General features: G+C 50.0%; 1 protein-coding gene across 6 annotated transcripts in view; it reads right to left on the bottom strand.

Annotated features, from left to right (window-relative positions):
* Positions 1–27,507, bottom strand: part of AFAP1 (actin filament associated protein 1) — a 135,056-nt gene that overhangs the window by 75,119 nt on the left and 32,430 nt on the right. For 3 of the 6 annotated variants that reach the window (XM_047718775.1, XM_047718779.1, XM_047718781.1), the window contains 2 exons: positions 7,455–7,642; positions 348–476 (listed from right to left, as the gene is read on the bottom strand). In XM_047718775.1, the coding sequence (XP_047574731.1) occupies positions 348–474 (127 nt within the window). In that variant the 5' untranslated portion in view covers positions 475–476; positions 7,455–7,642. Of the gene's footprint in view, positions 1–347; positions 477–7,454; positions 7,643–11,919; positions 12,111–25,648; positions 25,841–27,507 lie in introns of those variants that run through there. The other 3 variants (XM_047718777.1, XM_047718778.1, XM_047718780.1) reach the window with 3 other exon arrangements.

Here is a 27,507-nt window from a genome sequence, read left to right as displayed (position 1 = left end):
GCAGGCTTACCATGGGTCAGGCACTATTTGGAGCCATTTTCTGTCCTCTCCTCTACCACGCCCCCTGCAGAATGTCCCTCCAAGGCAGAAGTTCCGGGCGCAGTGGGGTGGGGAGAGGAGTGAACAGAGATGAAGTTCCTGGAATACAGTCTCCCACTAAGTCCATCAGCTCCCAAAAGGCTTTGCCTTCCTGCGGCTGGAGACCACCAGCACTGGCACACAGGGACACGCCCAGGGACAGTGTGATGAATAAACAATAACGAGCAAACAAATGTGTCTGAGAAAGATGGTGGATTAAGGATGGTTTAGAGACAGAAGGAGACTGGAAGACAAAAAAGCAGACGCACCTTTGGACGACTGTATCCTCAGCAGGATGTCTGTGATCACTGCCTTCTTCTCCCTGACAGTTGTCGTTAGGTATTCGTGGTCCAGGAGCTCAAGAAAGAGACGGAGTTCAACAATTAACTCTTCCATTGCTGCAAATGAAGGAGAGGGATGGGAGCTGTTAGACCCAGTGCGGGGCAAACACCATAATAGAAATGCATTTCATTCTAGCTTCACAGGATATAGTATTCCAGCATGATGAGGTGTGTCGAAGCCAGGACGACGAAGATTCATGTGTGATCTTCTGGACTAACGCACTGCTCCTTTGCTTTGGCTCTGAGACAGTGATTTTCTAGGAGAAGCTCCAGTCATCTAGGAGAAGCTCCAAGCCATGCTGCCAACACATGGAGTCATGACCCAAAAGCCTGACATCATCATGGTGTCAATTGCATGATATTAAATTTCAATGTCGAGGAGGAGATGGGAGTTTAAAACGCCAAACAGTTTTCACATAACCACCAGGACGTGGTTTCGGAAACTCAACCCCCAGCTCTGCCTTTGCAGGGCTGGCTCCATCCCCAGGAAGGCTGTGAGCATGTTTGTGCGGTGACGACAAAGTCGCCGCATGCCGAGGAGGACTTGGGGGCAGACTCCTGACCATGTCTTTTCCTTCTAGGATCACAGCTGACTCAGGACCTGATGACATGGCTGGTGTCAGCAATTTACAAATCATGGTGTGAACCTTTCAGGGGCCCCCAAAGCCCCTTTAGGGCATACAGGAGGCCTGACTATTTTTCTAACCCTGAAGCATTATTCTCCTTTTCCGATGTCAATGGTGCGAAGGCAAAGGGGCTTATGCTGCGGGCCTCTGCCACACATCAAGGCAGGGACAGCAGAAGAAACTAGCGGTCACTGTATCCCTCACCACACACTTGCAGGAAAAATGAAAATGTCACTGTCACTCAAGAGTGGCTTTGATGGAGTGGTACAAATTGCTGCTTTTATTCTGTCTCAGCCCTGGATGATGGACTTTTTTGGGATCCCGTGTGACGAAAGGATAAAGTATGCAAACAGCCTGTCTCCTGCCGACTGGAGGACAACGGCCGTTGGAAGAAAAGCACGTGTGCGCTGTTTAAGGCGCAAGTCACCCTATGCTGCTTTTCCTGTGCAGCACTGAAGAAGAAATGATACACAAACAACAAGCACACAGTTTGAGCGTATGACCGACATCTTCCCAAAAGAGAACAAAGTGACCTGACCACGTCAAGGTAAACAATGACAGCCTTGGTTGCCAATGATAAAATTTGAGCTTCCAAGTGGAAGTGAGAATTTCGAACACTTGTACCCACCCCCGTGAGCATGACCGCTTCTCAGCAGAGACTTTCCTGATCAGATGGGGACAGACACTGGCCAACAGGCTCTTCTGATCGGATATAATGCGGTGTGTCAGCGTTTAGAAGCTCTGAACCACTCCGCGATCAGTGAGGTCACGAAATCACACAGAGGCAAGGATCTAACGTACAAAAGAAGCGGAAATATCTGATCGTATCAGAGAATGAAGTGTTCTGTGAGTCAGCTTCAGGTCCCTTGTTGCAACTAACCTTTAAGAAACTACCCCTTGCCAGTTTTGGGTGTAGGATCAAAGAAGAATATTGACAGCTTTCTGAAGGGGCACTGAAGAATTCTTCTCTGACTACGTAACTGTGCGAGCCAGATTTTCTTTTTGTGCTTCCTCTAAAACAACGCTCCACAAAAAGGTGAACACAGAAATACATACGAGAATCCAGCCATCTTTATCAGAACAGGCACAGGAGATGCTAGCCGAAATCTGAAACAGGCCACTCTCCCCCAAATCAGCTTGTTTTGGCAGACGCAGTTACTTTTTGTAAACGTATTTTTAATGAGTTAATAAATACCTTAAAAATCTGCCACTTTTTAATTCAAATATAATAAATATAAACAGATACACCCACGTAAATAAGAACTCTTTGGAATGTTCAATATGTATGTTGGGACCAAAAAGTCCTAAGCAAAAAGTTCGGTCCGTGTAATTCTTTCCAAGCCGACAACACTCTTCGGGATTAAAGGTCACGTTGTTGTCACTGCCAACATTCTCACGGTTTTAGGTAGGTCTAGGATAGAGAAACGGACATGAGTCCAAAGTGTTCACTTGTCCTCACTGAATTTTCCCTCTATGAAACGAAGAGATTGGATTAATCAATTCTTAAAGGTCCTTTTCATTAGTAAGACAACTTCTCGATGATTCTAAGGGGAAAACAAGCTCATCTGTCCTTTAAGAGAGAAGGGCTGCTAGCATTATTCAGAATAGTCGTAAGGTGGAAACCACCCACACACCCGCTGGTGGATGGCTAGGTGAAGCAACGTGGTCTCCACGCGTGATAATCTGGATATCGATAATCCAGATACTGCTCCGCCTTAAACAGGAAGGGCGTTCTGACACCTGCTAGAACACGAGGAACCTTAAGGACATCGTGCTGAGTGAAGTCAGCCGGTCACAAAAGGACAAACACTGTCTGATTCCACTTATACGAGGTACTTAGAGTCATCAAGATCAGTGAGACGGAAAGTGGTGTGGTGTGTGCTAGGGGCTGGGAGGGAGAATGGGGAGTCTGTGATCCACGGGTGGTTTCAGTTTGGGGAGATAAATGACTGCTGGGGAAGATGAAGCAGCGATGGGACGGACGGTGGTGATGGCTGCCCACCAGCGTGAGCGTGCTGAATGACACTGAACTGTGCAACCAAAAAAGGGTGAAAATGGCAAATTTTACACAACGTATATTGTACCACAATAAAAAATATCAACCTCATCCAAAAATCAAAGAGTGGCCATTAGCAAAAATGTGGAAAATGCTTATGAGCCTATGTGAAACTCACAGCAGCCCATCTTCATTCACACATTTTCTTTTCCAGAAAAGCCTCTCTTGTATAGAGCATGATTACATTTATCCTGAAAGATTTCACTTAGGAGTTGGTTTGTAGCATCAGAATGTCTGAAGAGGACCTCAGACTGAGCCTGTCCTGTCTCTGCCCTGGGCTCCCTGACAGAATTCCCACAGAGGACTCATGCAGACGCCTCCTCGCTGGGAGTCTGCTGTAACCACGGCTGGGGGACACCTGTGCAGCTGTGCTTCGAGGCTCAGAGCCCAGCACCTTCAGCCACAAGTGGCCTCTGGGCAGCCAGAGCCGCCCTAGGGGGCCAGCAGCCCCCTCCTGCTCCCAGGTTACAACTCTCTGGGCTGCCCTGTGCCAAGCTGGCCTGTCTGATGTGATGCTCCTTCCAGAGAGTGTGCCTGGGACCAGGAACTCACGGGAAGCTGGGATTTCTGGAGCTGAAGACACATAGACATGGGAGCCACATTTCAGCATGTACGTGCCAGAGCGAGGAGCTTGTACCAATGGAGGAAAGGACCCAGTAATCAGTACCCAGGGGAGCATGGGCAGACCTGCTCAGATGCCAGAAACTAGGTGAGGAGAGAGGACAAAGACACACACTGATGGGCTTCCCAAGACCTTCCTGGGCTCTCCTTGGTCACCTGTGCACTTGAACTACATAGCATACCTGCATCATTCTAATGAATGATCATGATGCTGATTTTTACTAGGCTGCCCTGTATGGTATTCTTTTTGCTGAAATCTCAGACCAAGGCCACAATGCATAGACAGCTCTCCCCACCGCCGGGTGCAGGACCTCCCAAATTTGAGAGCGTGATCATCAGAAAAGTTACTCCATTTCAGGATCATCACAGACTCCACAAACCACATTATAACCCTTAAGAGTCCCTTTGAGCCCTACAAGCCCACAGTATCCCCTTTCTCCCAGCCTGCTCTCATCAATCACCCCTCGTTTGTTCCTCCCCGTGGTGGTCTTCCTTAATTACTGAAGTTCACCCGTCTTGCAGCAGCCATACCGATAACTGGATATCAAGTGATATGTGGGTCGGTTTTTGTTTCGCTTTTTTTTTCTCCAAACAATGGATCTGCCCTTTAAGAGCACGTTTCGTGCTTGGCTCATCTCAGGATAACCAGTCCCCCGGTCCAACGTGCATGGAAAGCCCGTGCTTCTGGACGCACAGCTCGCAAGCAAAGAAGTGATCGTTTCTGATGGCTTACTACCCATGACGCCTCCTCCTCCTCCTGGGAGTGCTGCAGGGACCCCCTCGTCCCCATTTGCGGGGGCACGAGAAGCGAGCAACGGTCTGATCACTTGTCTTCAAGCAAATGCTCCCCCAGCGGCCTCAAGTGCCCGCACTGTGCTCGTCCCTGGACGGTTGTGAGTTTGCTCTGCTCCCAGAGACCCAGAGAGGGGTTGGATGGTATTATCAGCCCCTGTTCATAGCTCAGCAAACAGGGGTTCAGAGGGGTCGACAAAGGCTACTAGGCAAATTAAGTGGCTAAGCCTCTGCAGCTAATAATTTTTTAAAATTTGTTTTTAAGATCTTTTACTTTTCTATTTGACAGAGAGAGACACAGTGAGAGAAGGAACACAAGCAGGGGGAGTGGGAGAGGGAGAAGTAGGCTTCCCGCTGGGCAGGGAGCCCAATATGGGGCTCGATCCCAGGACCCTGGGATGATGACTTGAGCCCAAGGCAGACGCTTAATGACTGAGCCACCCAGGTGTCCCCACAGCTAATAATTTTCTCACAGCCACACAGCGAGATGGCAGCAGTGAGAACCTGAACACAGATCAGATTCCAAAGGCCCCAATCTGATGCTTTCATGATAATCATTCCACGACTACTCTCTGAGATGACCCTGGCCTGGAGAGATGCCACGACCATTTTTTTAAGAGCAACATGGTCAGTTATAATTAAGAACACGCACCCTAAAAAAAAAAAAAAAAAAAAAAAAAGAGGGTGATTCATTTCACCAGAGCCTCCACAGCACCCTGTAGAGAATTATAATCATGTACTGAGCCACTACCTCCCCCATGGGACTGCCTGTCCCGATGTGCACAGATAGCGTCCCATACAACGCTGCATTCCTTCTGGTGCCCATGCACTTGGCAAATGCAAGTTGAAGGTCAGGGCACAATGTCCAATAGCTCACGGACATGCCACCACGGCAAGGGAAGAAGGAGAAGTTCCTTTACCTGGGCTCCCAGGTGGCTCAGTCATTAAGCATCTGCCTTTGGTTCAGGTCATGATCCCAGGGTCCTGGGATCAAGCCCCACATCAGGCTCCCTGCTCCACAGAGAGACTGTTTCTCCTTCTCCCACCGCCCCCATCTGCCCGTGCTCTCTCTTCACACACTCTCTCTCAAATAAATAAATAAAAAGAAGTCCCTGCACCCAATTTTCAGTTTAAAATTCTTGATATGAACATGCCTTTCCCGTAAGCCTGAGAACAGCTGGAGGTGGAACACACAGGCTTATGCATGGGGATGGCCTCGTAGGACAGGCACGGCGGTTGGGCATCCAGGAATTCAGGTGAGGTATTCAGAGACACATCCCAAGTGCCCTTCTCCACGTGCGACCCAGCACTTATCTTCCTGATATCCAGTTTTTCCACTGCCTGACACTGGTTCCCTCCTGCCTCTCCAGGGTCAGGAACGGCTCACAGGAGGCCTATGACCTCCTCCAGCACCAGCGGCCCAAGTCCTCATCCTGATACAGCTCTATCTGCCCCCCACCCCGACCCCTGCCCTGCAATGTCTCATTGCTTCCTAGAGACGTCACATAGAGAATGACGGCAACCACCCAGAGCTGACCACATGCCAGGCAATAGGCTATGGGCTTCGCACACATTACAACAGATCGTCCCACTAGCCCTTCGACACAGGACTTACTTTCCCCATTTCACCGACGGGAAAACCGAGCCTGAGAAACATTCTGTTCTTGCCCAAGGTCACATTGTTCAAAATAAGAGGCAGGATGGGAGTCGGAACCTAGCTGCTCAGTTTTCGTGCCTCTGGCAGCGACCCCATCACATCGTACATTTCGCTTATGGTAGACGAGGATGTTCAGTCCTCTTACGTCATGTTCCTTGGTGTTTACGCCCAAATAACCTCTCTCCCGTGACACAGAGCAGGCTCTCTACACAATCACATCCTTCAAGGACGTTGCTCAAACTGTGCCTTCCGTAGCTATTTTACTAGCGATTTTTAAAACAAATATTAAAAAGAAAAGCATCTTATGACTGTAGATAATTCATCCAAATCCCTCAACCTCCTGATGAAGGAAAGAAGGCTCAGAGAATCAGAGACTCACTGAGGGCACAGTCTGATGGACCACTTCCATCTGTGTGCCCGGAACGCGGGCCAGAGGGCTTTGCGTTCACAGTAACAACCAGTTACATACAATCCACCATATAAAATACTCTCAGTGTATTTTATCCCTTGATCCTTACACTCCCATTATTTTAGAAATACCACAGATGGCAGAGATATAATGAAGAAAGGTGAAGAGCCTGACCCTGGACAGGAAGCAAAGCAGGAACACATCGACCCTGGACTCCACGCTCCCGCCTCCATTGTTCGACCCCCTAACCCTCACACTGTTGTCCTCCTCTGGGCACAATGGGTGTCACTGAACATTGACTGGGATCAGGACACAGGTGCAAATCAGTAACTTCCAGAAAAAAAAAAAAAAAATTTTTTTCCCCAAGCACCCACAGCCACACAAGAGACCTGGCTACAGAATTTACGATTCCCAAGGCAGCAGGGAAATCACCTAGAGGCATTTCAGGATATATTCTATGCATCTGAAAAGCAGTACTCCCTTCTCCCTAGCCAAAGGATTTCTCTACTAAATCAAGATACTCTGCTCTCTTGTAAGTGGCCAGTGTGTTCCATGGTCCTACATGAAAAGGGAAAGTGTGAGTAAAGGCTAGACAGCACGGCAGACCAGTAATCTAGTCCAGCAACATGATTCCTCTGTGATCAACCCCCTATTCCTGAACGCAAACCTCTTAGGTTTGCCAGTGGGTTCCTTCATTTCAACAACATAAAAGAAATGGGCAATATTATTTGTGAGATCCGAAAGCCACTTTAAAGGAATCTGATCCACCTTACTGCCTAAATCACAGAATCTGAAAGCCAGAAGGGTCCATCAGATCTAGTGTCTTTATTTCACATGGGAGGAAGCTGGGTCCCAGAGAAAGGAAGTGACCTACCTGCAGAGTGCACACGGGATTTGGTATAAAGGCTTGAACGGGGAGCCGGGTGCCCTGACGGCTAGGCAGGAGTGTCCTCGTCTGCGCGGAATGGTCTTCCTCACACGCCTCCTCCAGGGGCAAGGACGGAGCACCCAGGGTCCACCTGTAGTTGCTCAGGAAACCAAACCACTCTTTGAGAGCAAATCCTGCAAACAAGGAGAAGAAATGCCTGCTGTGACTAGTTCCAGGAAGACACAGTTCACTACCCAGAACTTCCTGCTGCTTGGTCAGAAAAGGCAAGGACCGGTTCACAGACTGACATCATTCCATGGGTCACGGGCATAGACCACACACGTTGCCCAGTCCACGTTCTCCTCAGTCTGCAAACTTCAGTGATGAGTGAGAGACCTAGTGCTGTCTGCGTCCTCAGTTCTAGCCAGTGTCTCCAGACAACCACAAGGGCAGCGGGGCATCTTTTCAACACTATGTGTTCATCCGAGATCCCTCCGGGGCAACTATTCCCTTCAGGGTCCCAGCCTAGTGCACAGAAACTTGATGTAACTTCCCTCACCTAGTCTCCATTGAAAACAAGCACATGCTTCCCTCAACTCCCCAGTGTCCCTGGCTATCCCCTTGCCAGCCACATCCCCAGCCCCAGCTGGCACCCTGACCTGCCACCCTCCATGTGCCCTTCTCACCGTGTGAGGCTCTGGGGTTCCTGCCTACCGTAGCCAGGGCTATCTCCTGCTGCCAGCCAGCCCACCCTGATCACTGGGCTGACTGTCCTCCCTGCCCCTCCAAGTGCTACCAGTCCTCTAGAGTGGTGTGGATGTCTAGAGTGGAGTGGCCATTCCATTCATCCCGACCCCCCCTTCCCAGAATCTGTCTCTACTTGGTCCTCCTCATCTACTGTGTTCTTAGAAGGAGCTCCGCCTTCACAGCCATACAAATCGATCCAAATCCCAGTTATGAGCCTTCCTAGTTTTGTGACCTTGGGTGAGTGAGTAGTAAGTCCCCCAAATTATCCCATGCTTAAAATGAGATGCTGATTACGCATCTCGGTATCATAATGAGGACTAAATGGGCAGCTCTACATACAGAACCAAGTATTTCACAAATGGTAGCTGTCATCATTACAATTAGTATATGCTCCTCTTTCTAGAACCTCGCTGTATAACTCGGGATCAATGAACACAGTAAGTGAACAGTGCTCACATGCTTCTTATTTTCTTAATGATGATATCCTTAAATATGTGCCCCCCCCTTAAGAGGAGTCAGGAAACACTATTCTGTATAATTCTGTGCAAATACATTTGAAATTGGGTGAAATACATAATTTCACAGAAAAGAATACAATTTACCCACTATTTTAGAAAGCATACACAGATCAATTTTCCATAGAAGTAGAGAAAGTTGTCAAAGATTTGCCTCACAGATAAAAGCTCCAGGCCCAAATGGTTTTACAGGTGAATTCTGCCAAATCTCAAACACCAAACCTTACTACCCAAATTTTTCCAGAAGGGAGGTACAGAAAATTTTCAAATACTCTCTTTTTTAGAAGTAGGTTACAAAAGCGATGCCTAAACCTGATAGAGTCAGCACAATAAAAGAAAACCAAAGACTGATGTTACTTACAAATATCAAGGTACAAATCCTAAATACAATATTCACAAACAAATCCACACAATACATTAATAGCACACCATGACCAAAGGGGTTCATTCCAGGAATACAAGGATGACTCGATACGAAAGACTAAAAAATCTACTAATATAATTCATCATATTAATAAATCTTGTAAGAAGATCACGACTCTCGCCATAGATCATGAAAAAGCCTTCAACTAAATGCAATACTCATTCCTGATTTTTAAAAAAGTCAGTAAATGGGCATTGATATGTACTTTCTTAGCTTGATAAAATACATGTACTAACTGTTATAGGGTGCATGTCTGTATCCCCCCAAAACTCATATGTTGAAACCTAATGCCCATTGTGACGGTAATGGGAGGCAGGGCCTTTGAGAGGTGATGAGGTCATGAGGGTGGGACCTTCCCCAAGAGGATTAGTGCCCTTCCCACCAGTGAGGAGGAGAAGTAGGCAGCCCACAACCCAGAAGAAGGCCTTCATCAGAGCCCGTCCATGTTGGAACAATGATCTCAGACATCCAGCCTCCAGAACTGGGAGAAATAAATTTCTATTCTTTACCAGGCACCCAGTCTATGGTATTTTGTTACAGCGGCCCCAAAGGACTAAGACACCAAGAGACAAAAACAAGAACAGCATCCTAGTCAGGCATTCCGGGTAAGGTCAGAGACAAGCCAAGGATGCCTGTTTGCTCCACTGCCCTTAACACAATACGGGAAGTGTTAGCCAATGCAGTTAGAAACGAGCAGGCAATGAGAAACTCAAAGATGGAAAAGAAAAAATAAAATGATCTCTGTTTGCAGCTGATGAGAAATTATACATAGGAAATCAAAGGTAGGGGTGCCTGGGTGGCTCAGTGGGTTAAAGCCTCTGCCCTCGGCTCAGGTCATGATCCCAGGGTCCTGGGATCGAGCCCCACATCAGGCTCTCTGCTCAGCAGGGAACCTGCTTCCTCCTCTCTCTCTCTCTCTGCCTGCCTCTCCGCCTACCTGTGATCTCTGTCTGTCGAATAAATAAAATCTAAAAAAAAAAAAAGAAAAGAAAAAAGAAAATACATGGGAATCAATGATAAACCTACTAAAAGTAATTTTAAAAACTTGAATATAGTAGTAAATATGTAGAAACTATTGCTTTTCCCGTATTAAATTTTTACCAAACAATATATACTAGAAGACAGAGTGAAAAAGATTTCATTGAAAAGCAATGAAGAAAGTAAAACACTTAAATTTAAAAAGAAATATGCAAAACTTCCATGCAGAAAACTTAAAACATTCCTGAAAGACAAAGAAGTAAATCTAAATAAATGAAAATTGTCCCTTGCCTACGGAAAGGACAACATCAGAAAGATGTCAATATTCTCCACATTCACGAATAAATGTAATATACCCGCGAGTATGCAAGGACATTTAAGAGCAATGAAGAGGGACTGGCCCTATCCTCTATTAAAACATAATATAAAGTTTCTATCATTGAAAAGGGAAGAGGAGCCCCGGGGGGCTCAGCTGGTGGAGCGTCTGACTTGATTTTGGCTCAGGCCATGATCTCGGGGTCCTGGGATCCAAATCTACATAAGGCTCTGCACTCAGTAGGGACTCTGCTCGAGACTCTTCTCTACCCCTCCTCCACGTTGTGCGCTCCCTCCCTCTCTAAAAGAAATAAATAAAATCTAAAAAAAAAAAAAAAAGGTGTGATACTGGTACATAAATTCCCAGTTGGATTGATTCTACAGAAAAGAACATCAACAAAGAGGCCTGTTTACCTTGTGGCCTCTGAGAAAGGCAGTGTCCCAAACCCAATGGGGAAGATATGGACCTCTTAACTGGAGATAGGACAACTGGTGATCATTTGGGGAAAGAAGAAAGATCAATTTAAATACTTACATTATACACCGGAAAAAAATGCAAAGATACTTGAGAGTCAAAATATAAAATGTGAGGCCATCCAAGTCCTCAAAGATTTAGAAAGTGAATTCTTCTATAACCCTGGTGGGGGAGAAGATTTTCTCTCTAGGATTCCAAATCAGACGTCACAAAAGAACACAGGGCAGGCAGGGACTGCTCTGTGCAGCTCATGGCCACCTCCTACTGGCAAGGGGCTCACACCTGCCGCGCACTGGGGCTCACACCTGTGGCACACCAGGGTGCATACCTGTGGTGCAACAGGATGTACATGGGGGCTCACACCTGTGGCGCACTGGGGCTCACACGTCTGACGCACCAGGACGCACACGGGGGCACACACCTGTGGCGTACCAGGGCTCACACCTGCAGCGCACCGTGGCTCACACCTGTGGCACACCAGGATGCACACCTGTGGTGCATCAGGACACATACCGGGGCGCACACCAGGGCTCACACCTCAGTGCACCTGCTGCCTGGCCTGCACACCTCTCTTCAAGCTGCCCGTCTCCAGAAGCTGGATCACTGCACAGCTGGAACTGGTTCCACGAAAGCCCCCTCTTCCCCCCCGCTCAGGACCATGGTGCCAGATTTGAAAGTCCAATTAGGAAGCAGTTGCTAAACCACAGCTGGTCCCAAAACCAACCTGTTTCTCAGAAAACAGCCTTGTCCCCTTCCTTCTTCTTTTCAGAGACTTATCCTGATGTTGTATCAGAATCTTAACGAGCCTCTGCCTATTCTTCCAGACTCCTCTCTTTCCACTCCCACACTGTGTTTCACACGGCAGCAAATGGCATGCTTTTGCACACGCATAATGATCACTGGAGCCCATGGACCGTGGCACGCACGGCTGCCCTCTACGGTGGGCCTCGCCCCTGCGTGCCCGGCTCGCCCTCGCATGCACCCCCTGCCACACCTCTCATCCTGGAAGCCTCTTACCTGCCCAGCCTGGGAGGCAGCGCCGTCCGCACCAGGCGGGCCTGCCTCCATCGCAGCCCCAGCTTCCGCTGGAATCACGGGTAAATCTGTCTGTCCACTGCAGCAGGCAGCAGGCCTCTGAAGTCAGGGACCGCTGCCTCCTCTCTGTGCCGAGGGCACCCAGCAGCGTGCCCGACGCAGAAGCCGGGACTCACCCGACAGCTGCAGTGTGTTTGGTGAATCTGTTCACTCATTTGTTTCTATGTCTCCATAACAGACAAAATTCCTGAGATCTGTTTGGAAGAGAAAGTTGCAGAGCAAAATACCCCGAACGGTCCTCTCACAGCAAGCGTGTCTTCTGTGATATTCTTAGAACATGCGCACCAAAAGTAGCAAAAGAAGGATTCTGACAAGGTCACTGTCCCAGACAGGTTGACCACCGTCCGGTCGGGGCCCTTCTGTCAGCATGGACGCTGAGGAGAATATCTGGGGGCGCGCTCGGGACAGACAGAACTCATGCGGCACCGACGCAAAGGAGCGGATTCCCCAGCACCGCGTCTGCATATTTTCCCTTATAGGGTTACAGGCAGGACTCTCAGGCGGACTTGCAAATACTTCCACAGGCCCCTGCAGATGATCTAAATGGGCTGCCGCAGGCCAGGCCAGGCTGAGCTATCTCAGGGAAAGCAGCATAGCTTTAAACCCTGTCTGGCTGGAAACGTTCCCTCAGCTAGACCACATCTGAAATTCCTCAGGACTCAGATGACCGTGATTTGGATGACCAGACGGAGGGCTCTGAGCACAAGCTACCAAACGCCTTTGTCTCCCCGTGCCCTGTCTACACCGCAGGGATAATAACAGCTATGGGCCTTGCAAGACTGCCGGAGATCCAAAGACGGCTATAAATAAAAGCGAGGGACTTTCAGGGCATTCCATTAAGGCTAGTTCAATTTGACCCTGAAAAGTTACAGTAAATAAGGTTTCTTCTTCTCACTCTCTGGTGTCTGGACCTGTGACAGTCATGGGTAGTTCCAGTACTGACTGAAAAGTGGATCTTAGATTTATCAATATCCCAGGGGAACGCCTGCATTTCTATAAGAGTATGTATATATATGCATAGTCTAAGTCCCGAGAATCTTCCTTTCTGGCTTACAGACAGCCAGCAAAACCTCTCAAAGGAATTCATGTAAAAATCTGCAAATCATATTCCTTCCGACAATCATGATTCACAAAAATCAGATTAACACATGGATAGAAAAAGCAAGCCCTAAAGGAAAGATCCTTCTATTATTTCGTAGAAAGGAAAAGAAGAGCAAAAGCTAGATCAGGCAATGTCTTTCATAATCCTAATAACATAGGTAACCTGACTTCCTGCTTCCTGAAGCCTCATTGCTAAACTGGGTGGAGAGACTAGGGATGAAAATCAAGCTGGTTGCGAGCAAAGATTTCGGCATGATATCGAGAGCGCAGTAGGTCTAATTCCATTTATGCCAGTTCATTTAATTCAGCAGTAAGTTGCGAAACACCAACTGTGCTCAAGACACTAGTCAAAACTGAAAGCAAGCCCAGCTTCCAAGGGTTCATTATCTAACACTGGGACTCCTGATCCATTAGTCTGTGAAAGGGAGAGTCACTGATGATGGCCTTTCAGCCGGCATTGGCGGGTCTCCGTCTCTGCAAAGGTGATTCTGATCGTGGCTTTTAGGACTACCTGGCATAGCGGGGCTGGTGCAGGAAAAGGCATGCTGGGCAGAGGAATGAAAGAATAACAGCCATAGAAGGATGGAAAAGGAAAATGCAAATCTGTGTGCTGTTCACCGTACTAGATTTTAACTGTTTAAGAAAAACCACCTCCATGTCCAGATACTTGGGTACCTAAGCGTGGGTAGACAATAATAAGTGAAACAAACATGATCTCTTACACTCAAATTAGACACACCAAGAATGTGCAAGTAAATGAAAACAGCTGGGAAGGGGGATGGGTGCTAGGAATGAAGCATCTGGCCAACCATTTTATGTCGAATTTTCTAGCTCCAAATCCCCACTGCATTTCTGAGGTCCTTTGCCCTTAAGGATGGTTCTCTTTAACTGGAATCTGAAGTTTTGAAAAAGAGAAAAAAAAAAAGAAGAATGGTCCACAGTCACAATAGTCAGAAGATGGAAGCCACCCATGTGTCCTTCGAAGGATGACCAGATAACCAAGTGTGGTCCATTCACTCCACAGAACACTATTCGGCCTTAAGAAGGAATGACAGCACGGGTGACACTTTGTGAAGCGAGCCAGGCCCCAAGGACACCTAGACGAGGTCTTTAGGGACGTCATACCCATAGATGCAGAGCGTAGATTGGGGCAGCCAGTGGCTGGGGGACGGACGCAAGGAGAGTTAGTGTTTCGTGGGTACAGAGTTTCGATCTGGGACGATGGGAAAGTTCTGGAGATGGGAGGGTAGGGAGGCACAACAGCACGAACGTGCTTAATACCACTGAATTCTATACTTACAATTGGCTAAGATGGTAAATTTTATTGCAATTTTTTAATTTATTGTATTTGTTTTGGGTAGAGCACACAATTCACAAATGACTGAGTGAGGGAGTGAGAAGGCTCCAGGCCCCCTGTTTGCAGAGCTCCCAAGCACCCCTGAGCAGAGTGTAGCTGCGTTTGGCCATGGACCCCCGGGAGTGAGGCCCCAGCATCCTTATAGATGCAACACCTTCCACACCCCACCTCTCTGTGCTTCTGGGCCGCCCGATCCAGCTACTGCCGCTTCTTCTCAGAACATCCCCATGTTCCTGCCTCCAGCTCCGCTCTTGTGTTCTGCCACAGGCCTGCCCTGGTACTCAGCTTCTCGGCCAAGCAAGCTCGCTGTGGGTAAAACCAAGCGCCTCCCCCTCTGCAAACCCTTCCCAGGCCACCTCCGGGAAGCATGGACGCCCCGGTCTGGCAGTTTCCCTGCATAATCATCAGCTTCTTACTAGCAACGAACAACTGAGAGGTGGAAGAACGAGAAAGGCTAGTTCCAGGTGTGATGGCATTAACATACATGCAACACCCACCCAGTTTAACAAACTATGAGAAAGAGCGATACACAGACACCTATGAAATGTTGCTGAGAAAATGTCATGAGGACCCAGATAGAAGGAGAGATACCATATTCGCAGACTGGAAGAGTCTGTACTGTTCATATAGTCGTTGTCCTCCCAAATTACTCTAGAGACTCAACACAACCCCATTCAAGAGCCCAGCAGGGTATGCGAAAAGAAAAGAAGAAGAAGAAAACGGCTGATTCTAAAATATATGAGGCAAACAAGAATAGATGCTCATGGAGCGAAAATGCAATGTTGGGGCCGCACTGAGCCTCAAGGCTTCCTCCAGGTTACAACAACCAATCCCAGGGGGTACTGGCATTAGGATGGATAGTGAAACACAGCAGAGTCCAGAAATAAACCCCGACGCAAACGGCCAGCTGGGTTTCGACCAAGATGCCAGGGCACCTCAACAGGGAAACAAGTGAACTTGACCACCTACATCACACCACACACAAAATGAACTCAAGTGGACCAGAGACCTGAATATAAAAAGACCATCAGACCATAGAAGAAAATGTGGGAGCGATTATTTGTAACTTTGGAGGAGCCCAAGATTTCCTAGGATCACATAAAGTACTAACATAAAGTTTAAACACTGATGTATTGGACTTTTTGAAAGAAATCACTAGGAAAATATTTGCAATACACACGTTTGACACCTACACGCTGAATACTGAGAACGTACAAAAGACCCAACCAAAAACCTAAGCAAAGGAGGCAGACATTTCACACGCAGGAAAGGACACAAGTGGCCAGGACTCATGTTAAGGACGTGCTGATATCGTTAGTCATCAGTGTCAAGCAGGTTGAAGTCACAATGAGATACATCTCTACCGGCAGCACAGGGAGATTCTAAGCACAATGAGATTCATCAGGAGATGAGATTCTAAGGCTGATAACACCAAGGTCTGCCAAAATGCAAGCAAGCAGTCCCTCCTACCTTCCCATCCGGAGCCTCCGAGGCCCCACCTCCTCCGAGAACAGTCTGACAGTTTCTTGTAGAGTGAAATGTACATTCACCATGTGGTCCAGTAATTCCACTCCTGGGTATTCACCCAGCAGAAATCACTGCATGTGTCCACACAAACACATTAGCAGCTCCACTCCTAACAGCCAGAGACTGCGCACAGCCTAAACGACCATTAGCAAATACAGGATATACAAATTGTGAGGTCTTCACACAATGGAATATTTCATCGCAGTAAAAAGAAATAAACCATCCAAATGTGTAACTTGTGAAAAAATCATAAAAACCCATACTCTCTGATCCCATTTTTACGAAATTCCAGAACCAGCAAAGCTAATGGAGAGAGCAGACGGGTGGGTGCCCTGGTCTGAGCGGGCAAAGGACACGTCCTGTTGGATTCTCAGGACTCGGACACTGGGAGCTGAAGCTGACCATGTTAGAAGAGACAGTTCAAGGTCTGGGAGAAAACCCTACCTAGTTAAGGTGAAGTCAATTAAACAGGGGACAGTCTGTATATTGTATGTGATAAGACCAAATGCCAATTTTGAGAAAATCCAGGTAAACAGGATTTTAAGAAATGATTTTGCCGCATCACAACAAGCTAAGATAAGAGCACTGGACTGGCACGGCACATCAGGGCTAATTCTGCTTTTATAAAGAAGAAAGCAGGGTTCCTAAATCACAGAAAGCTCCAGGGAATGAGTTCTCTTCATTACCATAAAGCTGCACTGCATCTTTATTCATGAATGGCTTCTTCTTCTAATCAAAGGAAGGAATAAAAACAAACAAAAGGGGAAAGAGCGGCAGACTGAACTTGTAAACTGGGTCTCATTCAAACAACCACAGGCTACTGTTGAAGCCAAGGGAGTTGGGAGAGGCTCACAGCCCACAGGGCTGGACAGGACAGGAGCAGCCTACATCCTAGCCAGCTCTGCCTTCTCCCAAGGGGAACAGGATCCCGCTGAAGCACAAAGCCCTCAAAGCCCTCCGTTTGGCCAGGTCAAGGCTCTTTGAAAAGCACGGCGGGGTGAGCTGAGCTGACCCCTCCCCTCTCCAGCAAGCACGGAGAGGCCACGTGTGGCCCTGGCCGGGGAGGGAGGAAGGGAGGGCCAGGTGCAGGGGGCCGGCTGCTGCCTCCTCACCCACAGCCTCCTCACCCAGCTCGAGGGAGCAGGGCCCACCCTCTCCGGGCACATCTGTCTTCCTGCTGACTGAGTTCTCTCTTCAGCAGGGAGGCTCCTCAAGTCGAGGCAATCTAGAACAGTCTAATATCTAATACTGGGGTTTCACGAATGCAGGCCCTGAAGCTCAGGGAGGAACAGGGACCTTCAGATCAAGGCCACAGAAAGGACTAAGAGGCAAGTCTGGGGGGCACCTGAATGGCTCAGACGGTTGGGCATCTGTCTTCAGCTCAGGTCATGATCCCAGGGTCCTGGGATCGAGCCCCATGTCAGGAGGCCTGCTCAGTGGGACCCTTCTTCTCCCTCTGCTCCCCACCCATGCTCTCTTCTCACTATCTCTGTCTGTCTGTCCTCAAATAAAGAAATAAAATTAAAAAAAAAAAAAGAGGCAAGTCTGGGTGCCCAGAAGTGCTCCCTCTGGTCCGAACCTGCCTTTAAAATCCTCAGGGATGGTAGCTAATTTAGGGTATGAGAGAGGCCCTGGCACCATCTCCCGAATTGGAGAAGCATCACTTTAAAAAAACACTGAGGCCTCTCAGCACAGAGCGAAAGCTGAGCCGGCAGCCAGCACAGCGGCCCCCAGCTGCCGGCTTGGGGGGCTAATGGCTCGGCAGATGTCCACGGTCACTGCTGGGACAGCAGCTTTGTGGGGGAGGAAGCAGGAAGAGATGCCAGAGTGGGAAAGCTGCTCACAGACTCAACACTCTCTGAGAAGAGGGATGGGGGTAGAGAAAGAGGGAGGCCCCGGCCATCAGGACAGACCCCCCATGGTACGCCACCTCACTTCCAGAAACTGAGACAATAGATATTTGCTCTTAAACACTGCCCTTCACACTACCAGCTCCGTTCTATACACATCTGCAGCCTACTTTACATGAATTAAAAGGCCTAACCTAACTAAGTCATTGGGGACACAGCTTGGGGCCGGGAGGTCAGGGGGGCCGCAGGGCCCTCAGACTTCAGACTTGCATGGTGGGCAAAGCTTGTGCACCTCCAACAAATTGAGAATTGGCCTCCCCACATCTGAGCTTTTCCTCACCATAGTTCAAAGCTCCAGAAAGACACTGCATTTCCGATCGCTCCCACACCCCAGACCTCAGCCAAAAGTGGGCAGGGAGGAGGGGTCACCCACAACTCAGGGAAGGAAAGCATCCTCCTTGAGATGGCAGGGGCGGGAGGCCAGGATCAAGGCCCGTGGCCTGACAAAAAGCAAACAGAATCCTTGTAACCATGAGAGCTGTAAACCCTGGCTGTCCTCCGTCTCTCCTATCGTACTGGGGAGACTGAGGCACAGGACAGCAAGGCAGGGCACCTGGGCACACACCGAGGGGCAGAAACTTCCGCCTCGTGCTTTTTAGGTAGTCTAGAACTCCTGATGTCACTCCCCAAGGTGAGCCAGACAGCCCCTTTCTGTAAGGAAGATAGCACTCAGAGATGGTTCTAGTAGATGTCGGTCCAGACACAGCTGCCTACACAGCAATCAAGTTCTGCAATTACACTTTAATGTTAAACAGCTGGAGATAAAAGCATTTTCCAAAATGCTTCCTCTCTGTCCTTCACACTGGAACACCCCCCCACCCCACCCGGGCTTCTGAAACTTCCATGGGAATGCTACTACGGAGTGCTTGTTAAAATGCAGATTTTGACTAAGCAGGTAAGGGGGCTCCGAGGGTCTACCTTCCTAACAAGCTCCCAGGGGAGGTGATGCTGCGGGTCCCAGTGGCCCCAACCCACAGGGGACTGGCTGACTGACAACAGGGTTCCTTGAAGAAGCAGTGACCGTCCTGCTCCATGAAGCACCCAGCCAACCACAACCGACAACCTCGGGGGCCCCAGGGATCCAGACCTCCAGCAAGGCCGTCAGGAGAGGGGACAGCTGAAGAGTGGCACTGCCCCCCGAAGATATGCTCGGCCTCTGGCTGATGTCCTCCCAAAGGTCAGGTTCAGCCAGATGCAGAAGGTCTTGGTAACAGGCCTCGATCTGTAGCTTCACCATCCCAGTGAGGGGTGGACGACAGCTGTGGGCCCCGTCTTGCCCGAAGCCTCGGTCTGTAAACGGGGTCTTATTGGCACACAGCCACCCCCACTCACTGGTTGGCCACGGGGCTTCCATGACACAGCAGCAGGCCAGCATAGTGGCCACGAAAGCCGGAAGCCTGAAATCTTTGCCATCTCTGCTCTGGGGGTCCAGGGAAGCAAAGTCTAGAAAGGCAAGCCTGAAGGCTGAGGCCCAGCCTACAAGGCCGAGAGAGGCTGTTGGGACAGGCCCAGGACTCAGAAGGCCAGTCTGCTAAGAGCTGAAGTGCAGCTGGAAACAGGAGGCCAACTCTGCTCCTTGGGCTCACTGTCTTCCGGCTGTTCGCACAGAGGTGGCCTGGCCTTAGAGGGACATACACACTGGGCAGGATGCATGTCCCGGTACCCCATCCCCCCGCCCCTGCTGACAAGTGCTGCCACCCCGCGTGTACACCTGACTCTGCACAGACTCCGGGGCAGGGGCGGGGGGCTGCCAATGGAGAGGCTGACCTCAGGCCTCAGATGAGTTTGTTCCTATCCTCCAGTCATGGTGAAGTGCAGAGGCCGCAGACCCTGCTTCCATCCAGGTCCTCCAGAGAGCAGAACAAGAAACCCTCTGGGGCTCCTGGTAGCAGCAGGCACAGAACCGGGGCTCAGATGGCAGGGGGAGTGTGGGGCTGATCGGCTTGTCTCTGGGGAAGGCAGGCTGGAAGGCAGTCTGTCGCTCTGCCTCCGTTCCCCCTCCCCAGCAGATGGGGCCCCCACCATGCCCACGTGGACAGGGAGGGTTGGCGGGCGGGCACTGAGGGCTGGGGAACATATGTCCATGTGTCAGTGGAAGCCAATTAAAGAGGACAGTCACCTTCCCATTAGCTTCTTAGGGCTTGGAGCCTCCGGGCTCACAGAACAGATGTGACTCAGGTTCCCAAAGAACGTGATAATGGACTTGTGCTCGCGCATTGAACGGTCACAGACTCTGGAGTTGAAGCAACTGGGTTGAAATTCTGCCCCTGTACTTCCTAGCTGGGGCCTCAAGTGCACAGCCGCGTCACTCTCCTCTCTCCGGAAAACGACAACGATGGAGCTCGTCAACACATCCTCATGTGAAGAACTTGGCACACAGGGTTAATCCTCAATAGACTGTGACGGTTCCCTCCTCATCCGTCAGTATAATTATCTGTCAGAAACATTTGCTCAAGCATTATCTTGGCTTTAAAGCGTAGGTGTAGGGTTAAATAAGATGATCCGTAACTTGCCTGGACAGAGCATCATCTCTCAGTGGGGCCCTTGGTTTGGAGAAACCCAACCTCATCTCCCCTGTATATTTCATGAGACATCCCCCCCCTCCAAACCTAGTGAGAACCCCTCCTCCAAACAAGTCACTAACATCGTTTCAGCAACAAGGTAATCCGTGGAGGAGACGCTGTATTTCGGAGAGGAGAAAACGAGCCCCCGGGGAAGAGGGACTCACTCCCACCAAGACACAAGGCTCGCAGGTGACAGACCAGCGTCTCCTCAGTAACAAGAGGCACCTGGCCGAGATGCTAGCTAGCAGCTTTAGTGAATGCTACCTCAGTAACCATAAAGCAGTGAACTGTTCTGTCACTTTAACCATTTCTGTATGAAAGTGCGTGTCCCTCTTGGAAGTGCTTCTTGACCCAAAGGGCCCTACTTCCAAAGAGAAAATGTCCCTTGTAATGTCCAAAACATAGCCCGAGCCACAACTAAGAGAGTTTTAATACATGTTTAGTCTTCCAGCTGAAGGGTGTTCATCTGCTCCTGGCTAAGGATCCAGAGCTTATGAAATAAACGAAGTACTGTGCATAACATCAGGACGGACCATCTAGAGCAAGCCTGACTTGACCGGATCCCTCGAAACAGAGGTCCACACTGCCTCCCCCCAACTCCCGTCCTTCCCACCCCGTCAGGCTCCCTCGTCGCATTGGCCCCTCCTCTGACGGGCTCCTGTACAGTCAGGAACATCTGCCCTCACTTCACTGATGGGACCGCGTCTGACTGTACACCGGTCACACGCCCTTCTGGACACAGTTTCTCCACTTGCCTCCCAGGCCTGGCCTCCTCTGCTCTTCCCGCTCATCATCTTGGACCGAGGCTTTTTCCTCTTCAGTACACTCATCCCTGGGTGACTTCCTCCAACTCTGACTCCACCTACCATTTACACAGTAATCTCCCCTCAATTCCCATCTTCCGTTAAGACCCCGTCGGCACTGCCAGCTGCCCTCTGTGGTGAAAAGAAGCTGAATCTAGCCTTCCTGAGGAATGCTGGGGAGATGGGGTCGAGTGTGGGAGACACCCAGAGGCAAGTGACAGGAGTGGTGACAAAGAGCTGTGAAAGCAAAGGCCATGGGACACAGATGGCACATTATGAGAAACAGGACATGGGGGTTAGCTCTGTGCATCTGCGGATGAAAGCCAGCTGCTTCCACCAACAGAGGGGACCGTGTGACACGAGCAGGCTCAGCCCTGTCTAGACGAGCTGGGGACTCCTCACACCTCAGTGGCCTCTTCGCTTATGAATGAAATCTGCTAACTCTATCCTTCTGAATTGCTCATGTTCTTTGAGGTCTTGTTTTCTGCTCTTTTCCCCCAGTGCTCCAGGCCCTCTGTGCTTAGGCCAGTCTTAGCCCTTAGCCTTAGCTTCTGACTCCCCCTGCTAAACCCCCTCCTCCCGGTCATCCCCATCTCAATAATGGCATCACTAGTGTACCAGCCACTCAGGCCAAAATCCCTGAGGCCCATCATCCAACCTGTGAGCAAATCATACAGCAGATGAACCCCATTTCACCTCTCTGGTCATTTCCCACCAGGCCCAGCCACTGTGTTCTGCCCAGATTGCTGTGAGAGCTCCCAGCCCACCTCTCCTCTGCCACTTCTTCACCTCACCCCTGCAATCCAGCCTCCACTCCAAACAGTTTGGTAATGAATGAATGAAAGAATAAACACACACACACACACACACACACACGAGAGTGAGCGAGAGAGGGAGGGCAAGTGGAAGTACTCATGTTGTAAAATGTTTGGGGAATCTGGTGAAGGGCATACAGGAGTTCTCTGCTATTTCTGCGATATTTCCCTAGTCTGTGTGATTGCAAATGAAAGTTGAGAAACAAAACCCACTCCCTCCCTCGGTGAGCCCATCCTGTCTATCCCCCGCTCCCCCAACCATGGGGACCCCTCCTTCAGCCCACGTAGTTTCCATGAAACAGTAAAGAACCCTTGTCCATCTTTTGCCTTTACCATGCTGGGCAATGAGAATGTAACAATAATGGGTACATAGCCTACACCGTGTCCCTCGAGAGCTTGCCATTTCATGGGAATCCAGATGAGCATATAAGCTAAGAATTTCAAAGCATTGTGGCGAGGGCTCTGGTGGGCATGCAGAGCTATGGGGACGAGCTGCTTAGGGGGCGGTGGGGACACAGGAGCTCAGCCCCACACCTTGCAGGAACCCCGTTCCAGCGCTCTCAAAATACCACCAGTTTTGCATGTCTGTCTGGGCCGGGCCATCCTGAGGGACAGTGACCCTAGGGGTGGGTCCCAGAGGCCCGCAAAGCAGCTGCCACAGAGTGCACACGTACCCAGGTCAGCAGACCCCGGCTGAGTGAATGAGGAGCTCCAGGACAGCCTATCCGTCGATACCCAGTGATACAAAACAAGATGATATGCGAATCATGCTTTTCCTGTTGGAAGCGAGGCTAGGTTCACGAAGCATCCTTCACTAAGGAGGGCGGAAGTCAAGCATTCTTTAGCATTTAGCACACGGCAAGTTGAAAATCCCATCGTTGCCAAATAGCGCGCAAGCCCCTCCCTGAGCCTCAGCCTCTCCGCCATCCCCAGGGCCTGATAAAACAAGATTCAGAAAACCCTGGAAACTGTGAGGGTGCTTCCCAGCCGCAGGAGCCTCCGACACCAGGAAGGAAGAAGGCAGACCGACTGGGGACAACAGGTGTCTGGGAGGTAAAACAGAAGGGGCAGTGGGATGGGAAAGTGCTGGAAGCAGATGTGGCCAATAAAGCTGGGGCTTTAAAAAGGACACGTGTATATGTGTATGGATGGGTGGGAGGGGGTGTGAGTGTGGGCAGTGTGTGCACACACGCAGGAGGGCTCGAGGGACCCTCATCCAGAGTCTGACCGGGAGGTGGTACAGTGATTAATAAATAATGTGGCCAAGGGCACCTGCCTGTGTTTCGCTTACTCATAGTTCAGACAGATTCAAATGCACATCACTCCCTCACGTCAGCCCTAGCAAACCCCTGCACCGGTCCCGCCAGGAGGACGTCAACCTTCACACATGGCCGGGAATAAGGCTGCTATGAGGAAATGAACCCAGAATGAACCCTGACTGCCCACTGCCCGCAGGAGGGCCGTCCTTGGTGTTTCCAGGTACCCTGAATCTTCCAGAAATCTGTAATGCTGTTGGGAGGGGCTGTAAAGAACATGCCACATGCAGAGTGCGTCCCATGCTGCCCATGCAAACTGTCTCCATCCCAGGTTACTTGGCAAACTCTCCTTCCAGTATATCTCTGTGCCGGTTCCAGCCCCTCTTTTCCCAGAGAACTTGAACTGTATGCTAAAACAGCGAACTCAGGAGACCCCCGTGCTGCCGGCCAGGTGCCTGCGCCAGAAAGCCAGGGCACCGGGACGGTGCAGCGACAGTGCTCTCTCTCGACCACCAAGAACACTCCCATGGTGCATGCGGCTGGAGGCCTATAGTACGAGGAACAGCATGACAGCAGAGGAAGAACACTGTGGCGGGAGCTGAAACACAATCGCCAGATGAGTTCCTAAGTCACACGTGGGATGCAGCCCCACATCCACCGGTGCCTAGCAGGGAGATGCACAGCGTGCCTGTCACCCCTTCACCTCCCTGCTCCGCTGTCACTCCATGACAAGTCCCTGACATCCCTCTAACCCAAAATTTCAGGAATCACATATTTTCTCATGGATTTCCAGCCATGATTAAGATACTCAGAGCATCCCGACGAAGAGATGGGTCCTGCCATCACTTTGACCTCTGGTTTTGCAGAAGTACGTGCTTTCGGTGCCACTCGGTGACCGGACCGCAGCTCTGGCAAGATGAACGCCCCCCACAGGACAGCTGGCAGCAACCCCTCTCTTCCAGCCACAGGAAAGCCAAGGCAGGGGCCGATCCCTCTGCAGAACACCCAGAGGAGGGGGGACAGGTAGGGAAGTCAGGTAGGCAGGACAGGGGCACAGCCTGTGAGGAGAAAGGCAGGGAGCACTCCCACCCTGGAAACACCTTTGGGTTGTATAAAGGGAGGAAGGAGGAGCTGGGCCAGTTCTATGGCTACGTTGCAAAATACTGATGCCAAATCCGAATTCAGACAAGATGAAAGGGGTCATTTAGGCGGTCATTTAGGTCCAGGTTCTGTTCTAAGCACCATATCCTCATGTAAACAAAGTGCTAGGGGCTATACCATGGGGCACACCCCTGTTCAATCAGGAACATATTCAATTACCTTTTGAAGAAGACCTTAATTAGCTCACGTAAACCCTAGACACGGATTCGAAAGCTCTGAAGCACAAAGAGAAGAGAGCCTTTGGATAGCTCTCTCCGCTTCAGGATTTTGGACGGTGCAAACAACCCTTCATGATTTCAAAACAATCAGCTATCCATCTTCACGGACTGCAGGAGAGCAATCCTTCTGGACCAGGCGAGAAAAAGAGCCCAGCTGGCAAGAGGACAGATCATAATCAGTTCTCCTCGGGCTCAGCCAGTCCCAGGTCCAGACGTAACATGCAGAAGCAAAGAGCTGTCAGTGACCAAACATCTAAATTCTTAGCCCACCTCGCCATCTGCTGCTCCTGTCATTTGCATTTAAAATGAGTAAGACTGCCCTTAGAGGGGAGAGTTGGTGGCGGCATCTGCTGTTCTAGAACAATGGGGAGTCACTGGCCTCATAATGGTCCAAGCTGCGGGTGAGACTCACTTAAATGTTAGGCTGACAGTAAAGCAAGAACCACAAATTCTCTCTTTGACTTTTCCCCCTTTTCCTAAAGTCGCCATTCCCCAAACCCCTTTGATCATCTTGTATTATAAAACTTATGAGAAAATGTAAGGTCCTGTGAAATTTAAAAGTATTGTAAAAAATCACCCTTGCTCTCGGTACAAGACGTGTCAATGTGATTTGAAGCTGCTGGGTTTTTTCTCTGCACCAGTGGCACAGGGGTACATTTTCTCCCCTGTTCCTGCTTTTTTGGAGTGGAGGAAGATGGTGCGAGCAGGAGAGAGGGCGGGGAGGTGAGCAGCAGTGAGGCTCTGGGAAGGACACAGGTAGGCTCTGGTCCCATTCTACCTGGTGATGCTGGGCAGCTCGTTTTCTCATGCCTCGGGCTGTATATTCTCTCTGCACCAGGACAGAAGCCTGTGGCCCATGCACGCGCGTACACACACACACACACACACACGCACACATGTGCACACATATACACGCGCACACAGGGCAGCGTCGCTTACCTGTGTGGAATGCCGAGACCACCTGCTAATTTCCCAAGGAAGCGATTCCCACGTTTCCACTCAAGACTTGCACCTTCTTCCAGGTTAAGTATTTGGGCTGACGAGACATCCCCCAGGGACGCATGTAGCCTCATCACCTACAGTCCCCTATTCCCTGTTCGCGCAGCATCTCCCACAAGCATTTTTCAGGACCTGGCAGAAGAGGGAAGAGCGGCCGTCTCATCCCTCCCGTTCACTCAACAAACACAATTCGCTATGCCTGGGTTGGGGGTGGGGAGCAGCAACTCCAGACGCCAACCTGGGCCTTCGAGGAGCCCACGTGTGTGCCGGCGCGAACAGACAAACCGGAACACACACCAGAGAATGAACAGTCGCGGGACGGAACCATGCCACAGAGAAGAGGAGAAAGGATGTCTCCACCCGACCTGCGGTGATGCTGACATGACAGGTCAACAGGGAATAGGACAGACGGTGACAAGAGCCCCTGTAAAGTGACACTGTCCTCTCTCCGTTCTTCTCTCCTCATAATGGAAAAAAGGGGCAAGGCGGGGGGGGCAGATAAAGCTGTTTTAAGATGGTTTCGGATTTCAGATGTCTGGCCATCAAACTCCCTGTATTTCAAGGGAAAGCTGATCAGCCATATGGCCAACGGCTGACTGTCTGTTTTTAAGAGCAACTCTTAAAGATGGGCAAATGTGTTTGTTTATGTGAACGCTCGGGCCCACATTCGTGCAAACTGCGCGCACAGAACTGTCCGTGTTTTGCCAGATCTGCCAGCTTGCCACAAACAGCCTTCCACGCCTTTTCTAAGGCGTTTATAAATAGCACAAACACCCAGATATGCAAATCGAGGCAAGCTGTCCTTTCTGCTGCTGCTGCTGCTGCTGCTGTGACAACGGGCCAAATGTGCACATGACAGACCACGTGGGGTTCTCTGGATGCATTCTGCTACCGCACCCATGTGTCCCTCACCATCGTCCCACGGCTTTCCTGATTTCTGCCTTCCCTGGAAGGCCCCCGGCCCTGCGGCAGGAAGGTGCTATAGCTCCCAACATGCACGGGAGGAGCAAGGAACTGCTCAGGACTGCAGGCTCATCAGAGAGCCCCATTCACAGCTGAGTCTTTTGACGCCCAAATTATGCTTTTCCATCACACTGTTTATAGGGAACTGAATTCAGGTTCTTTCTACAACGGCCCGAGGATGACCTGTTAGCATTCTCTTTCTTCTAAAATGTTGAAATGATAGCATTATGCCCTCGGGAAGTGCCAGGCTCTGAGTTTAATCTCAGAACTCTTGAGACAACCGTATAAAATGGATACAATACCACTCCCCAACCGAGGCACAGGAAGGCTGAATAACCAGTCCCCAGTCACAGTCACAGGTTATTTCACATTTTTTTCAAATTCTCAGAAGTAAATATTGCTTTCATTACAAATGTGATTAATGTGTAAACATAATTAAGAGGCGCTAAATAATAAAATATTAAAACTTGAAATTCAGATAGATGAGGGCCTCCTGGGTGGCTCAGGGGGTTAAGCGTCTGCCTTCGGCTCAGGTAATGATCCCGGGGTCCTGGGATCGAGGCCCACATTGGGCTTCCTGCTCTATGGGGAGCCTGCTTCTCCCTCTGCCCTTCCCCCCCAATGCTTGCTCTCTCTCTCTCATTCTCTCAAATAAACAAAATCTTTAAAAAAAAATAAAATAAAATTCAGATTTATGCAAAATGGGGACATTCTCCCTCCACTCTAACCTCCCACCCCAGCCCCTCCTCTGGGGCCCTCCAGAGCGTTGCCATGGGTGTGGCACACACATATGACGTACTAGACGTCACCTCTGCATCGCCCCAGGGACCTGAGGG

Source organism: Lutra lutra, chromosome 2, assembly GCF_902655055.1.
Source record: "Lutra lutra chromosome 2, mLutLut1.2, whole genome shotgun sequence".
In the NCBI taxonomy this organism is placed as follows: domain Eukaryota; kingdom Metazoa; phylum Chordata; class Mammalia; order Carnivora; family Mustelidae; genus Lutra; species Lutra lutra.
The sequence above is the reverse complement of the archived record's forward strand: the minus strand, read 5'-3'. Positions and strand labels throughout refer to the sequence as shown.